Here is a 17,193-nt window from a genome sequence, read left to right as displayed (position 1 = left end):
TAAGCATTGAACTTCACCTTACACAAAGTCAAATTTGTGCTGTTAACAATATTAATCTTTCAATAAGTGCAGTTTTAATGTCAATTTAAATCACATGTTGATTGGTGTCTTAGTTGTAAAGACTAGTATTCTGACATACAACACTAAAACTGCATAAATAAACAGTAAAATAAAATTAAACCGCTGAATGGGGATAATAATATCCTGTAAAGTCCTTGCATTCCCAGTGCAACCGACCGGAGCTGCAAAAGTACACTATTTAATAAGCAACAATAGAGTAACAGTGTGAACATGCGTCAGTGGCTTAGTGTTTTGTTATCAGCCTCCATATTCTTCATAGTATACATTACTGCAGCAGCACGGAGCCGTGAGTTGTTTTTCCATAGAATTTTATTTCCAAAAAGCAGTTGGAGAAAAGTAAAACAAGCGAGTCAAGTACAACAAAACAAATCCCTGAAAGGGAAGAAGTAAAAGCTGATAATGACAGAAGGCCTGATGATATATACAACAGCAGACATCATTTTGGTGTTGCAGTACCAGTGAATCACTTGACAGACTCATGGTATTCTTCACATAAGTTCAAAACAAACAGCAAAATAAGGATTTTATTTCAATGGACAGAGAAGGTTCTAAAAGTCAGCTAAGGCACACAGAGCCTCCCCGAAAAAACAAAAGAAAAAAATCAGAACGACGGGGAAACGTCAGTCAGAGAAATTTGTGCAACAGTTGCTCAACAATACATTCCAGTAAGAACAACAACAATCTGGCATGTGATTTTCTCTGAGAGGCAAATAGGACAAGGTCGTTGTCACAGCTGTCCAAAAACACTGAAACAGGTTATGTACTTTGATCAATAAACACCATCAATTCACTATTTGTGCCCAATTATTGACACTTTCAATGTCATTTTACCACATCTGTATTTACACATACAATATCCTTTAAACATCATTTCGATACAAAATACCTATGTACATCCTCTTCATTTGTTATTAATTTTTGTTACAAAATAGGACTTTCACATTTAGTCACATTGAATTATTTCACTTTTTCCAAAACGGTCATTGAGCTTACATCATAATGTACTGTGTGATGTAATTGTACAGAGCATGATGGCACTAGAAAGTGGAAAACAAAGCCGCCCTTTACAACCTAACCCCGGAAACGATGCAGATTTGAGAGGAAGGAGAGATAGCAATCGTAATACACACATCTGACAGAGAGGCAAGGTGAACTTGACATTAATGAACAGTAATGTCTGCTAATTAGCCTGTTCAAAAGCACTCATTTAGCTCATGTGATGACTAAACAATGTTGACAATCACAGATTGAAAACCTAATTGGCTTCAGAGGAAACTTATTTCAAGGTAAAACAAATATGTGACCGCACCTCTTATTGTGGTACAGTGCCATACTTAGTGTAATTAGGTTGTCTCAAATGTCCAGAGATTGTCTTGATGAGAGAAAAAGTACTTTAAATGTAAATAGGGTTGCAAAGGCGCGACAGACCCGATCCAATAAATTAGTCACTTTATAATCAAGAGATACAATATGATATTCACTTGAAATTGTACATTATTGTCACAGCATGAAGATCACTACCACTCAAACCATTCTGAAACCGACAGCGACCATTAAACACCAAAAAAAGCACAGTTTCTCCTACAAACAACGTCCAGTGTGTTCGCTAGTGAAGACTGCTTTTGTTCAGCTTTTCTGTTTTTTGCTCAGGTTGTTAGGCAGCTGACCTCTTACCTTACAGGTCAGAGTGGCTTTCTCTTGTGATGCACTTGGCAAACGGCCACGTAAGAAACCCAAGACAAGAAGATCTATTCAGACAGGACAACACTGACTAACACATAGGTGCGGGCCATAAAAAGGTACAGTATAAGTTTGGGGTGTTGGCCTTTGTAAATAAAGGCAGCTTTCTTTACAAAAAAATATTTATCGAGCTGCCAAGGCAGCGTTGCAGTTATTTAGTCACTGACTAAAAATATCAGTATTTATATAAACTTATAAATAAATAGCGACTTCATGGACCTCCCCCCCACCCCCCTCCATTCACACCATTTTTGAGACTTAGTGTAGAATTATGTACAACATAAAGTGATGTTCAAATAACCGGAATAAAGAAAAAGAAGGCAACACGTAAAACCAGGACAATACGTTTAAGGTTAATGTGACATAGTTTTGTTTCAAGTTTGAGGCAAGTTGGTTAAAAAACAAAATTCTAGCTCAAGAACAGCTCTCGTTCTGTCCTCTGGGTGTTTTGTTTGTGTGGAAAACTCTGCACTGTGGAAATGCTAAATCTCAAAATGCTATCGTACAACTATGACAAAAGAAGCATTTATGAATTTAGTACATTTTTAACACTAAAATCTCTACATGAAATTCCTAATAGAACCCCGTAGCCTCCAATTACTCTGAGAAAGTGACTGTACTTGTTTTCTTCTCTCTTTTTTGCAGTTTTACAACAAAATGTGACTGGTGAAGATTTAGCCAAGCAACAAAACGTTCAACAATCTAATCAGGCACTGATATGAACTACGTTTTGAGTTGTTCTACTCATGTACAAACTTAAGAAACTTAAAAATGAGAAATTTGCTTTTACTGACGATGTTTGAGTGGGCACAAAATAATCTGTTCAACTGGGGATATGTGAATACTCACACACTGTGTCATTTTGTTGGTGCTGACATAAACTCTAAGTAGGCACATTTAATTCAGTACCCAGCTATCTTCTTGTGTATGTCTTAATACTAAGGCCTTATCGCAGCAGAACCTGGTCTGCTAGCAGTGTCGATAGCCCGCACTCACTTGACCCATGTGCCCTGTGCGAGGCATTAAAAGCTGACTTTATAATTCACTCAGCAGCCAAATAAATGCTTGAAAATTGCAATGTTTGATCACAGTAAAACTCAGCCGTGAGAAGAAAAATAAATACACAGAGAAACTGAAATAGCAAAGCCAGCATAATCCCCTAAAAAAGGAATACTGTGGGAGGAAAATGTTCCCCTTCGCTTTCTGTCCCCCCAAAATCCACTTTTTCTTTTGATTTCAATATCTTCCGCAAGAGATGGAGAACACTCACCCCCCTGTCATCTGCAACAAACACCTCAAATAAATAAAGATAAACAGTGCCACGACCTCCTGTCCAGCTGGAGGCCTTGCTGCTACCTGATACGACCATTGGCACGAGGTGCTCCCAGCTGAGATTTGGGGTCTGGGCTCATGGAGCTCCACGGGCTCTTGGGGCACGCCTGCATGACAGGACAGGCCGTAGGGCCCACAGCACAGACGTCAGCTGCCTCCCACAACTCGCCCACCAGGCTGTCTATCCAACGCTCGAGCTCAGGGCCGGTCAGGGCCGTGTTCCTCTTGGCCTGCTCCACGTAACTCAGACTGACAGGGATGTTGAGCACCGGGTTGAGGCCGTGGAAACTCTGCTCCATGTAGCTATTCTTAGCTGGCCCATTGTGGAGCTTCAGAGTATCCTCTGGAGGTTTGTGGGAAGCAAGAAAGAGAGAGCAGACAAAGAAGTTATAGACAGTGAGCAAAAAAGGTGGTAGTCAGTGGTCAAAAATGCAGATTGCAGAAGGGGGAAAAAGTTGGGAGATCAGTAAGCATGGAGAAAAGGGGGAAAAGGGAAAAAGGTACAATATCAAAGAAGTGAACGTGACTTTCTTTCTTATTATCTTAAAAGTGTAAATTGGATGCTTGCATTGATTTTTTTATACAACTGGACCCTCTAAATCTTCTCTTTTGATGTGGTTTGTTAGGCTACTGCAGTGCTGACTTTCTGGAAATAGTGAGGAATATTCAAGACATGAAGTCATCCTTTCTTCCCATGACGGTTATGCTCTGAAGGAAGATGGTAAACATAGACAGAACTTCTCCTTAAAACACCCTCTCCACCCTGAGCTCCAGTGAAGCTTTAAATTCCTCACTGGCACTCTAACTGGGGTGCTAGCCATCCCTTCTAACACAAGCTTCCTCTCATCCAGATGTTAGCAGACTTCAGCACTTTTTGCACACTGATGACAGAAAGATGCAGTCTGACATGGCAGTGGCCAACCAATGCCAGCTTGCTTTGTGGCAGCAGTATGAAGTCATGCATCTGTGTAGAGTTTTTGTATATGCATGCGTCTGCTGCTCGCTCTCTTTGCGCATGGAAGGCCACATCGTAAAGTTTTACTGGCACACCATTTAGGAGGGAAACCTGATGTCAGCCATGGCAATAAATTATATGTGGACTCATGAAATAGCTAATAACCAAAGAACACATTACAACACACATCAAGAAAAACAAACAGAAGATTATTACATAATAACTATAAATTAAACACAAACATTATTAACTTAGCCGGTCTAATAATTATGTAGCCTTACGTTATAAATTTTAAAGACTCAACTTTATTTTCCGTCAGCCACTTCGGGTGATGTATCAGTTAAAGGCAAAAGTCCGGATCCAAAGTAAGCTAAAGAGATGCCCCACATCGCTCCCCACATCCAACACTAACTAACAATATTTCATATTTACAGCATATTGATGCACTGAATTTCTGCTTGCAGTTTCACAGCTGACATGTTTTTCTGTAGCAGACTCGATGTAAACACATGACCTTGTAGTACCATATCACCCCATTAGGGCACTTCGCTCTCGTACTGCAGGCTTACTTGTTGTTCCTAGAGTATTTAAAAGTAGAATGGGAGGCAGAGCCTTTAGTTTTCAGGCCCCTATTCTATGCAACCAGCTTCCAGTTTGGATTGAGGAGACAGACACTATCTCTACTTTTAAGATTAGGCTTAAAACTTTCCTTTTTGCTAAAGCATATAGTTAGGGCTGGATAAGGTGACATTGAATCCTCCCTTAGTTTTGCTGCAATAGGTGTAGGCTGCTGGGGGACTCCCATGATGCATTGAGTATTTCCTTTCCAGTCACCTTTCTCACTCACTATGTGTTAATAGACTTCTCTGCATTGAATTGTACTTGTTATTAATCTCTGTCTCTCTTCCACAGCATGTCTTTATCCCGTCTTCCTTCTCTCACCCCAACCGGTCGCAGCAGATGGCCCTGCCCCTCCCTGAGCCTGGTTCTGCAGGAAGTTTCTTCCTGTTAAAAGGGAGTTTTTCCTTCCCACTGTCACCAAAGTGCTTGCTCATAGGGGGTCAAATGATTGATGGGTTTTTCCCTGTATTCCCCTGTATTTCCCATGTATTATTGTAGGGTCTACCTTATAATATAAAGCACCTCGAGGCGACTGTTGTGATTTGGCACTATATAAAGAAATCTGAATTGAATTGAACTGAATGTTGTATAAGACGAAATGAGAATGTAAGTGAAGTGACTCAAAAATGTCAGCTTTACCACAATCTTTATATTAATCTTTAGTCTGCTAAAAATTACAGTAAAAGTAACAGTAAGCTGTGTCCTGCAACAAAGTACGGCTATAGCAGAAAAATTAAAGCAGCTTTTCTTTGATGTCCATGGATATTTTACTTCAAGCCAAAATTTTCATGGTTCCCTGCTTTAAAGTATCTAATCAGAGTTTAAAAAGTGCTCGATCCTTCTGAGGGAGCTCTCTCAGCTCCCAGCCCAACTTAATGTGTATAGCTGGCTTGCAATATTAGACACATTTATTCAAGTGCAAGTGTAATCTTTGTATCGTACTGAATATTTCTGCTTCACTGCATTGACTGTATATTTTACTTTTTACTATCTTACACTTACCTGACAGCTGGAGTCAATGGTTACTTTATTACCTAATCCTATATTTAAGTTTTAATAAGCCAAATGTATTTTTAAAAAAAACCCTAAAAACCTGTGTTGACCATTAACATAGCTTTGTCTGTTCTGTTTCACGTCTCACTTATAACAGATTCTTAAAATGTGCTTTTAAAAATAGAAACAGAAACTGCAGATTTAGAAAAAATATTAAATAGATTTTAGGTTAAAAATACAACAAATACAATGTTTCAATGTTACTTTAAGGAAAGAAAAAAAATCCAAAATTCAAAATACCTGGGAATATCTTAAATTGTGGTATTTACTATTTCTTGATGCACTGTAACAGAGGTTCAGTATGTAACTGTAAGAAGGCCCTTTGTTTTGGACAAAAAGACTGAGCTCACACAGCAGCCGTTTCTATCCATACATCAGTAGAAACATAACTGCATAATGCACAGTGACTTAAAAAAAATCTAAGTGATATTTATAATATCACCATTTTTTATTAATATTCATCTTACTCTTGTAGCCACAGAGATTCAGGTGAAAAATAAAAAAATGCCATGTGCTGTTCCCCTTTATCATTAAAAAGCTCAGTGAAATTATTAAACAGTGAAATACATGATTATGCCAAAGCTGGCGTCTCAGCTCTCATGTGACTTTCAAAGCAACTTGGCTGCTTATGGATTACAAGAATGCAGTGCTGCCCCTTATCCATGCTGACTGATTGATTTAATTGTGTCACTGTTTTCGGAGGGCTAAGTGCACTGTTGTTTAACACTCTGCTTAGTATGTATGAGCAGCTCGCTGGGTTATTAGGGTTGACTTGATGACAAATAACCAGGGTCTGCCGAGGCCCAGAGGCTTGATTAGAAAGGGCATCGCTGCAAATGCAAGGCTGTGTGCATTTGCGTGTGTGCCTGTGCACACATTTCGAAACACCTAAATCAGCAATCGCTTCTTTTAGACGTGACCTGTTGTGTAAAGAGCACAATATAAAACTGATCCCATTCAGTCCTTTGAGCTGATATTGACATGTGGGAATTACTGCAGGAATTTAAAAAAAGGACACTTAAGAAAATTCATGAAGATTGTTGATTTTTATCAAAGTGATCTCATCAGTTCTGCTTGATTATTATTATTTTTTAAAAGCACAATGAGCTTTGTGGACCATATTCTTAGTGCCAGCTTATATCAGCTGATATCTACACTTTCACACATCCAATTGGCAGATCTCATGGATGCCTGTTAACCTTGCTTTAATCTGCCTGTGATTGTTCCGCATGTGTAAGCCCCTTTACAAGCCACTTCCACAGCAATTCTGCCTGTCGCACTGCGTATGACTCAATCTGTTGTGACTGATGCCTGCTTTGTTCGCTACGAACATGTTGCTTCTGGTCTCTTCACCTCTGGCCTTCCATGGATGCATAAATAAGTGTAAGGAGGTTCCACAAAAGAGCCAAACTCCTGACTAAAATTTGACTTTTAGGGCTCTCTAAGACTCGGTATGTCGACTTCATAAAATGTTCATCACCAAGCAACTACAGATGTCCTTTGAAACATAAAGGACCAAAAGTATGACGGTATAATGACAGAAAACCCAGAAAACACACCACAAAATTACTACCCAAGTCTTTTTTATGACACGGTTTCACAAAGACTCAATATTATATGCATCACAAACTGTGATGCTGTATTGAATTGCACTTTCAAGGTCCATACAGTAATTGCAGAGCTTCCACTAAACCTCCACGAGCAGAGAAATGTTTGACATTTAGAAAAACACCCTCTGTATTTTTTTTGATGAATGGTCATCTTTTGTTGAGGAATAGCACATCAGTGCAATACGCTTAGTAAGGCTACTTTTGCAAATAACACAATCAATAATAATTTTATGTTACGCTAAAGCTGAAACAAATGGCAAGTGCTACTTATACATGAGCCTTCTACCACAGAGACAACTTGAATCTCTTTCTCACCTTGTCGTATGGGCTGGTGTTTGTTATAAGCCAATGGGGCAATGAGGAAGCGCATCTCCGCTACAGGACTCCAGTGATGCAGGATGCGGACGTTCCACACACCGGGCCGCAGAGGCTGGTTGAGCGGTGGGCGATAGTGGGTAAACTCGGCGCTTGCATCAATCAAAATGTCATAAGTGGCTGCGATGACGTTGGTAGGGTCGATCCACACAACCGTGACGGTGACGTTTGGCCCTTTAACCCACTTCTGCATGCCCACCGTCTCATCCATGGGACCCATTAGGCCGCCAAAGTTTCTGAAAATGCGTTCTTTGGCATCCCATTCTGTCCCAATCTGCCCCAGAAGAGAAAGAATAGGCACGTGAGTTGGTGATAGGCTGGGGTGAGAACAAAGACAAGCAGAGAGACAACAGCAAAAACGCACAGGAGCTGCTGCAACACATTAAAAACATTTAAGTGGGGGAAAATGATTGTTCATAAAAATGCAAAAGGCAACAAGCTTTTTCAACTTTTCTGGACAGCTTGAAATATTGCAGGAAGTAATGTGCAGCCTCTCACTGCAGGTGTGAGGCTGCACACCTCCAACTTCTCAGCGAGGTAACCAGCTCCCTTTCATAGTGCTCCTGTGCTGTTTTGGAGTAATGCCACACCATCACTGTTGCTCACAGAATGATGAAAAAGCTAATTACAGATTGAGTCTTTATTTAAAAAACAAAACATTTTTTATTAATGGCCACCAAATTCTGTAACCTGTTGTCAATATATCAACTAGCTGAGTGATATCTCAACTATGTTATCATAGGGAGTCATTTTAAGTATGCATTTTTTTATTTTTATTTAAAAGCCCTGCACTTCAGCCCTACTCTCAACACAGCTGTTATATACTATTTTAATCTGCAAAAGCTGACAAGTCTGATTGTTCTGACAAGCACTTTTAAGTAAATTTGGCTACAGTTTTGCTATTACGACTGACTCTATGAGGCTAAGGAGTCATGCTGAAAAAAAGATATCTCAAAGGGGTGAAAATCAAACGCACTCCCGTTTCACACAAAGACAAAATCAGAAGGCAGTGAACACCAACACCAGTGTGAACACTATTTGTCTTAAACAGAAACAACAGTGGAGATGATTAAAACCCTAAATAAGTAAAAAATCTCAAATAGAGGAAGACACTGATTATATGCAGAGACAGGGAACCGCAGCTTTTTGACGGATAAAAAAAAGCATCTAGGGAGAAAAGCTCAATAAAAACCGGGTTTCAATGCTTCCACAAAATCAGAGAAAGCGCTATTCTTTGAGTGAATTTTGAGATAAATTTAACAAACAGTAGCAGTAAGTCAAATATATCTTTGGCGAGTTAGGAGACATACAGTGCCTCTGGCTGCAGAAGCTGCCAGCCTGCAAAACACTGGAGGGCTGCCAATGGAACAATGAGCCACTTTAAGATTATAATGTCCTCTAAGCTTACATAATTAACATTTAGAATACACATGTTTTCAGGTTATTGGTTATGTCTTTCTAACTGATATTTTGCCAAAAGTCCCGCTACAAAACATCCCGCAATAAGAAAGAACAAAAGAGATCCAGCGGTAAGACAGACAAATCATAACAACAGGAACACAAGTACAGTAATTGTGTTTAATATCTTTGCTGTGGTCAACTTAAAAAAAAGTAATCTAAATTATTTTATGTGTGTGTTGCAGAGACTGCAAAACTGTGAGACAGAGTGATAGAGAGGGAGGCCCACATACACGCACACACACACAGGCTCTGACAATAAAAGATGTCTAGGGTGTTTGCAGAAATGTGAGAGGGATGGCGGCTTTAAGAAGCGCTCATCCTTACAATAGTAGCTGATTAACACAGCCTCACCCAGCCGGACGATCAATGCCTGACTGGAATTGACTCTGCATTAGGTCCTCTGAGAACTGCGATTACCATGTACAGTATAAATAGACACCACTTGCATAAATGAGACACGCACAGAAACAGTGTGTGTTTTGTCATCAATTAAACACACCTCACTTTCCTCTCAATTATTGGACTGACCTCTGCCATATCTGCCCCTTGGACCTTGCCCCTTAAATTACTAATCAGCTCTCTTGTCCCGCACCTCTGTAGCTCATTACTTTATTCAATACTGATTCGCTAATGCACACTAACGCTCATATGGCTAGCAACACTCTCCTTCAAGGCCCCAGGAGGAAGTGAAAAGGAGCAGTTGGAGAGAAATAACACTGTTTTCCACTACCAGAAAACTTGCAGATGGCTGTCTAAACTGAGCTGTAAGAAGAAGATTGTGACAGTGTTCACGTGCCTGGAGGGGAACCCTCTGAGACCTGCTTCTAGTTCTTGCAGTTTATTTAGCAACAAGCATCTACTATGCACAATATAAATTATGCACATCTGCATTCCAAGTTTCAGGCCAGACGAGTGGGCAGTCTCCTTTCTCTATTCCACAGACTTCTGTACCAACATACACATAGCGTGGAAGGACACATAAGTTAATAAGATGCACAGGCAACTTGCCCGACTGCTGTCTGGCCTCATGACCAAAGGTCAAGGTCTATCCTGGTTACAACAGAAATACTGGACAGAAGGCCATTTTTACCACAAAAGTGTAAAAAAAAAATAGTATTGAGATGTAACTTTAACACGTACCACCCACAAAAACAGTTTTGCAATCCAAACAAACTCTTCTAGGAGGACAAATACACCCTAACGCATCACAAAAACTGCTCAGCAACGCAAAAAAGGCCTCACGGCCTTCAAACTCCCCAGATATTAATCCAATACAGCATCAGTTGGATGTGCCCGAACATGGACGATCCTTTGCCAACATCCCGAGGCCAGACACCACACTACAAGCCAGAACTACTTAACATTAGGCTTGTTTAATGTTGTGACTGATTGGTGTATAAACTGATCTGCTGTTTATTTATACAGAACACTTGAGGTCTTTTTGCAAAGACATGGCAGTGTTTTAGCAATAGCAAAAGTTTGCTGGAACATTTTAACTACATTCATAAAGTTTATTGTTTTAAAGACTGCAATTATTGTTTTCCACTAACATATTTCTCTCCTGGTGATGACGTTCAAGGTATATCTGTGGATAAGAGATGGAACCAGTACCAGAAAACTCTTCCTTCGAGTATGAAAGTAGGTCGAACAGGGATTAACTTCCTGCCTACTTCAGCCTATAGCTTACGATGACCTCCACACTCAACCTGTCCCTTGGTGCTCCTACCCTATAAGCTTTGGCTTAAGACCAACACTCAATCAAGGCTTATGAGTGCTAACCAAGTCAGGGGCTCACAACCTTCTTTCGCTTATAGCTGTACTTAGAAGAACACGCTTAGGTGGAACAAATGCTGATCTGGCAACCTCATTGTGGCTCTACGCTCTTTGTCCAATTACTACATTTTTCTACCAGTCTGTTCACTCACACTTTCCACCCAATTGGACCATTTATTCAGATTTTCCGCTCTTAACCAGCAATTACTAACAGCCTCTGCTACGTTTGAAACATTTAGCCCTCATTTATCGTCTGCTGTTGACCTGACAAAAAACAAAAATAAAAAAACTTGATAATAACCTGGATATCATCACTCTCATTACTTTTCTCCAAATTCATTGTTCACCATTATTACCTGTATTACTTGTTTCATGCTCTGTACCTGACTTAATAGAACGCATAAAACACTCTATTCTCATAATCCAGCTACAGTTCATTTTTTCTCTGTGACCCAGTAACCCTGCAAACCTTTTCTCCATGTCATCGGGCAGTCGGCGCCTATAGGTTGACACTTCCATTAAATAAGTCTGGTCAGTTTTATCAAGCGAGGTCATGGACGGTCCCACTCTACATCTGGCCCTGCTTAAAAACATAGGGCACAAATGCCCCTCGAGGCTGCATTCGCAGGCTTATTAGGGACACTTTTTGGAGTCGTAATCAAATACAGGTGTCTACTAGCAGCACCAGAGGACTCTCCGGGGGACACACATTATGCTACCGAGGCAAGATGGATGGATGCTAATAAACATGCACAGTGGTGCAATGAGTAGAAAACAAGAGAAAACAAGACAATTTCTGTTATAAAAGCACAAACTGGAGTTATTCTTGGACATGTTTTTCTGGAGCTAAACGTTTCTAGACGTTATCCAAAAAAAGAAAAATGCAAACATCTGACATGAATGGGACAATAAATGATTTGTGCTATTGTGAGAATAGTCCATGTACCAGTCCAGTAAATTTAAAGGTAGTTACATCATTGTCCAAATTTCATGTGTGGAAGAAAAAGCAGAGTGGGATGAGGCCGGATGAAACCCACGCAAACAAGGGAAGCACATGCAAACTCCACACCAGATGTTCACCTTCTTGCTGTGGACATCTGGACAAGGTGCCAGTCTGTCGCAGGAGTGACACAGACATCCGTCCACTCACATCTACATTGAGTTTAAAGTCTATCAGCTAACTAAACACCTACATGTCTTTGGGACGTAACGGAGAGAATGGGAAGAGCTCCACAAAGAAAGGTCCCAGCTGTTTCAAGCTAAAATGCTCAAAAATCCATACACTTTGTCAGAAGCATTACACTTGTTTTTCTACATTGTATTCTGTTACATTACATCATAACATGTTGCTACTATTTTTTCCTCCCATGTATGTCCACATAAATTATCTACACTGTGGTGGAATGAGGACACAATCTTCAGTTAAAGTTAGTCATGGTGCAGTAGGATTTATGCACAGCTTAAAATGCCTCTCAATGTCAAATCTGACTTGAGGTGAAATACTGGTTTTTAATGTGCAGGTTTTAAGCGGTCCTGTACCAAAGTGCTGTAACAAATGCCTATAAAGGCAGCAACAGGGGAGTGAAAAGACATATCTGTCTTTCTTTATATCCAAAGGAGGACAAGGAAACCATTGTTAAGCCAACCATATGGTTTATCTAGCAAACCCCAGTATATAGCTATAGTATAATGGTCCATATCTACAAATTTGACAAAAGGCAGTGCGCTGCTGCAGCTACACCGTGCTGTCGTTTTCGTCTTGTATTTTGAATGACAGATGGACAAACTGATTGACTGACAGCCACTACACAGTGCTAGACAGAGAATGTTTTCTCAGGCTGAGCATTCAGATAAAAGCCACAGCTCACATCACTTCTCTGTCACTCACGGTTTCATAGGTTAGACAGACAAACAGGGCTTAGCAAGAGGGAGCCACACGTCGGCTGGGCGTCTGCATCCCTTCGTGTTCAGACTGAGAGCGCCGCAAAAGGTCGAACGTGGTCAAAGTGTATCCAGGTGCACGAGCATTGTCCGCGGGCACAAACAAATTCGTTCGCAAATTTGTTGACATTTCTGCCTCCTACTAAAGCTCTGCACGATAAAAGCAGAGAAAAAGGTCAATTTGCATTCACTCAGTTAATTTTGTCCTTTTTAAAAAGACACTCTGTGGCTGTCACATCACAGCCGAGTGGCTGTATCCTAAACAGGCGTTGTGGTAAACAGAAACACACATTAACATAACAAGACAATCAAGGGAAGCATTCCAGTGTGAAGGTGAGAAGACGTTCTATTAGGAAACAACAAATAAGCAGCACATGAAGCGCTCATCCCTGTAAACTGGGATGAATTCAATCAATTTACATTTTACAAGGCCATTACAGGCACCAGTTTAATTGTGTGGAGATGCGCCGCTATGAGTCTTGGCAAGGGCGATATATGAGGTCACCATGGCAATGAGCTGTATATCTCACCTCTAATTATATGCTGAGGAGTGTGTTTTTGCTGTGTGCTGCTCAGAGTTTTAATGGAACTCATTTTCTGACACTGGCAGCGGCTGACTGATTGTTTTGTGACTCATGCCAAACAAGCGAATTCAAATTAAAAATGAATGCAAGGGCACGCAGACTAATATGCTGACTCACCTCTGCGAACTGCAACCTGCTGAATGTGCTCGTAGGAGGAGTGGTTAACTTGAAGTTCTTTGTGGGTGCCACCCAGGTCTCCATGGTCTCCAGCTTGCTTGTTGCCAGGTTAGTAGCATGGTGCTTGACCAGATAGCCCTGGAACTGGTCTGACTGGAAGTAGAGATGCACTGATACTGGGTGGCCCATGGGGAAATACCTGATGGAGCGTTGAGAAAATGAGAATCCATTAGCAAACCCGATACCTTCTGACCTACCTACTTGACGGTGCTGCTTTTCAAAGCTGATACTGTAAGAAGAGGAGAATATCAAGATTCATGTGGATAAGGTCTGGGGGGCCTTGGACATGCTAATGTGGCTGGATGCTAATGAATGCTTGCCGTGAAGGTTAGTGGAGAGTCAATGTGCTGTGTGATTGTGTGACACAGCGGACATTAATTCAATGACCTTTAACAGAAATCCAATTGGTAAAAGACATGTGTCAACTAGGCAGATAATTCCCAAACCGCACTGCTTGTGAGTTGCTGTGTCCACACTTTGTGGGTTCATGACTGCTGCTGCAGTAGATCCCAGATCAGATATGAACTGCTGAAGTACCCTTAAGAACTTCTGAGTAAACAACAAAGTTTCATGTGCTACAATGTGCTGGTTGCTTTAACATGTGCTCTGAAGTGGAAGGGATGGCATTAAGAAGACACGTGACAGGCGGCACCACAGTGGTCTGAAAATTACAGAATAGTCATGGGCTGCATTGGCAGCATATTCAGATTAGTCACAGACACACACACATACACACACACACACACACACACACACGGACAAAACCCAACTAAAGCATTACAAGACAGCTGAACAAAGTTGAACTGGGTCATCCAGTCAGCTGAAGCTGAATAAAGGTCTTGCCCCTCTGATTAGTCTGTTGTTTATTTGTGTGTGTCGCTTCATACGTGACAGAGGGTCTGCCCTCAGGGCACCCAGCCGGAGTGACTTCTGGAAAAACAAAAAAGGGGCCAGGGCAGGCACTGCTGGGGAGCACGCCGCAGCTGCTGTCTGCACACGTCCTGAGTCCTTCTCGCCCAGATTTCTCATCCTTCTGCTTCCTTAAACTCCTCTTTATTCCTCCTTTTTTTTTTGGGTTGCACAGCTTAACACACACAAACGCACATCCACGCACTGTTTCTCCCTGCTCCCCTGTGCCTATGGCCTCATCAGTATTCCAGTAAAGGACCAGGAGTCAACCCGTCCTGGTAAATGCTACCCTGACAAGCAGAACAGCAAATATTTACACTCACAAGAATAGCATTGCACACTCCCTCCACTCCAGCTCTTTTTCCCCGAGTCTCTCTTTTTCTCCTCTTCTACATTTTCCCACCTGCTTTTTCCTCCTTTCCCCTCATCGCTCTTCTTCCTTCATTCTGCTTTCTGTCCCATCTTTCCCAAAAAAGACGTGGCTGCCAGTGTGAGAAGCAGAGAGCAGGGGGCAAGGGCGTAGCCTGCACAGAAGCTCCATTCAGGCTTTTACTCCACAATCTCTCCAATTGAGTCACAGCAGGCTGCTAAAAGAGCCAAATCACTCTCTGTGTCCCTTTTTCTCTCTCTCTGCTGCTCAGGTCTCACAATGAAGTTGACCCATCCATCTGTTGGTAGCACATCTGAATTTGAAATGCATGCAAAACACGTGGCCACACACACACAAACACATTTACACACGCACACCATATGTGAGCAGACTCGAGACATCACACCGACACTTGAAAAAGATATATTTTCAAATGTGAGCTTTGCTGGGGCTCGCTTTAAGCAAAAACGTGATCAGCTTTAATTACTCGGCTCACGAACTAAATTACAGATCAATAAAACTTAAACAGGACAGCTCCAGGCAGGCCTTGCAGAGTGCCAGCACACACATTGTGTGTTTAATTATTACGTTAATAAACCACAGAGTGGTGGAATTACAAAAATCACAAGCCAGCGATTCAGCTGGAAACACTTTTGTGACGTAAAACACAAAAGACAAGCGAGAACTGTGAGACCAAGCACTAAGTTATGACATCCTATGACGCTATGGAAAATTAAGACCACATTATGAGACTAAAATATCACATTATAACATTTGTTATAATGTTCTTTAGCCCCAGCCTGCCTCTCTGATGTGTTATCACTACATAAAAATCAAAGTGAAACACATTTAACACATTTAACATATCTAATGTGCTAAACAAAGAATATTTTTTTCAATATTTCTATTGCTGTCTTTAGTAATCAAAGTGGATAAATGCACATTTTTGCATTTAACACAATTTTGTACATGCAGACAGATTATCAATATTCTAATATCGTCAGGTACATAGCTTCAAGACTTTGTTACATTTTTTGTATTTACTGTGCAGCAGACATATTTAATTTAAAAAACATATATCTTCCCAGTGGTGAAAAGGTGCTGTGAGGATTCCGGGATTACCTCAAAGTGGTTTAGTGTGGTTAAAAAACCTACTGTGTTTTTCAAAGATAGCCAGGTAGAGGTGTTGTCATGCCTCTAATGTAATGCTAATACATGAAAGGTACAACCTGGGGCTAATGTTGGGTAAGCTTCCAGGTTTACTTTTTTCTAATCCTGTGACTCACTGTGGAAAAAACACACCAGCGGTTACTGTAAAAAAATGCATAGGATTGTTTAACAGCAATTTCTGCTTATTAAAATTGTGCTTGTGGTAATTCAAGAAAGAACCACACATACCAGCGTAATCACTCGCTTTCTCTAAGCTATCAATTATTTAAATGCGGGTACAAGTAGTCGAATAAGCTGAGTGAATAGATTTTTATTTTAGGGAAAATAAACACTTTACTGATGCTATTGTACTGACCTTTATTGAAGTATAATTTCAACCTGGGTCCCTTGTTATTGTTAATGATTGCTAAAAACTGTGGGGTGTTGGGTATAAACTTTTTTGTCTTCTCTAGTGGGGCATGAAGGAAAAAGGTTTGACAACTTGTGTCATCTGCTAATCAGAAAGTTGGTTGTTTGATCCCTCCAGTCTGCATGCAGTATATATACTAATCGCAAGTTGCTCTCTGATGCATCCAGTGGACTATTAATGTGTGTGCGTGTTAGATAGAAAGCACTTGCATAGAAAGAACATAGAAAAAGAAACGTGCTTGTATGAATGGGCGAATGAGACAAGTTGTGTAAAACGCTTTAAGGGCTGAGATAGAGTAGAAAAGCGCTATATGACATACATTTACCATGTATGTTAACAGACACATTAACAGCATCAATTACGAGGCGCTTACCTAAACACAAACAAACCCACACTACACACACACATGCAGATATTTAAAGCATTTCTTTCTGTTTTCTTAATCTATGACCTCTGCCCTCTCAGTGATTGGAAACTAATATAAGTTGTGTGTTTGAAGCCTCTACTTTCTCTCGTTCGTGCAGACACACACACATGCACACCTGTCCTGTGCTCCAGCTCTCTATTTTAACAGATGCACAGTGTTTGAATAACAACAGCTGTAGCCGCGAGATGGTTTTGAAGTTTGACTT

At 40.8% G+C, this 17,193-nt stretch overlaps 1 protein-coding gene across 1 annotated transcript in view; it reads right to left on the bottom strand.

Moving 5' to 3' along the window:
* Nucleotides 1-372: 372 nt before the first annotated feature.
* The window catches only part of LOC134629461 (xylosyltransferase 1-like), a 78,435-nt gene continuing 61,614 nt past the window's right edge, over nucleotides 373-17,193 (bottom strand). The window contains exons 9-11 of the mRNA XM_063476797.1: nucleotides 13,644-13,842; nucleotides 7,708-8,041; nucleotides 373-3,496 (exon numbers count right to left, since the gene is read on the bottom strand). Coding sequence (XP_063332867.1) covers nucleotides 3,174-3,496; nucleotides 7,708-8,041; nucleotides 13,644-13,842 — 856 coding nt within the window. The 3' untranslated portion in view covers nucleotides 373-3,173. The remainder of the gene's footprint in view (nucleotides 3,497-7,707; nucleotides 8,042-13,643; nucleotides 13,843-17,193) is intronic.

This window comes from Pelmatolapia mariae, linkage group LG6, assembly GCF_036321145.2.
Source record: "Pelmatolapia mariae isolate MD_Pm_ZW linkage group LG6, Pm_UMD_F_2, whole genome shotgun sequence".
In the NCBI taxonomy this organism is placed as follows: domain Eukaryota; kingdom Metazoa; phylum Chordata; class Actinopteri; order Cichliformes; family Cichlidae; genus Pelmatolapia; species Pelmatolapia mariae.
This window is presented reverse-complemented; position numbering and strand designations above follow the sequence as displayed.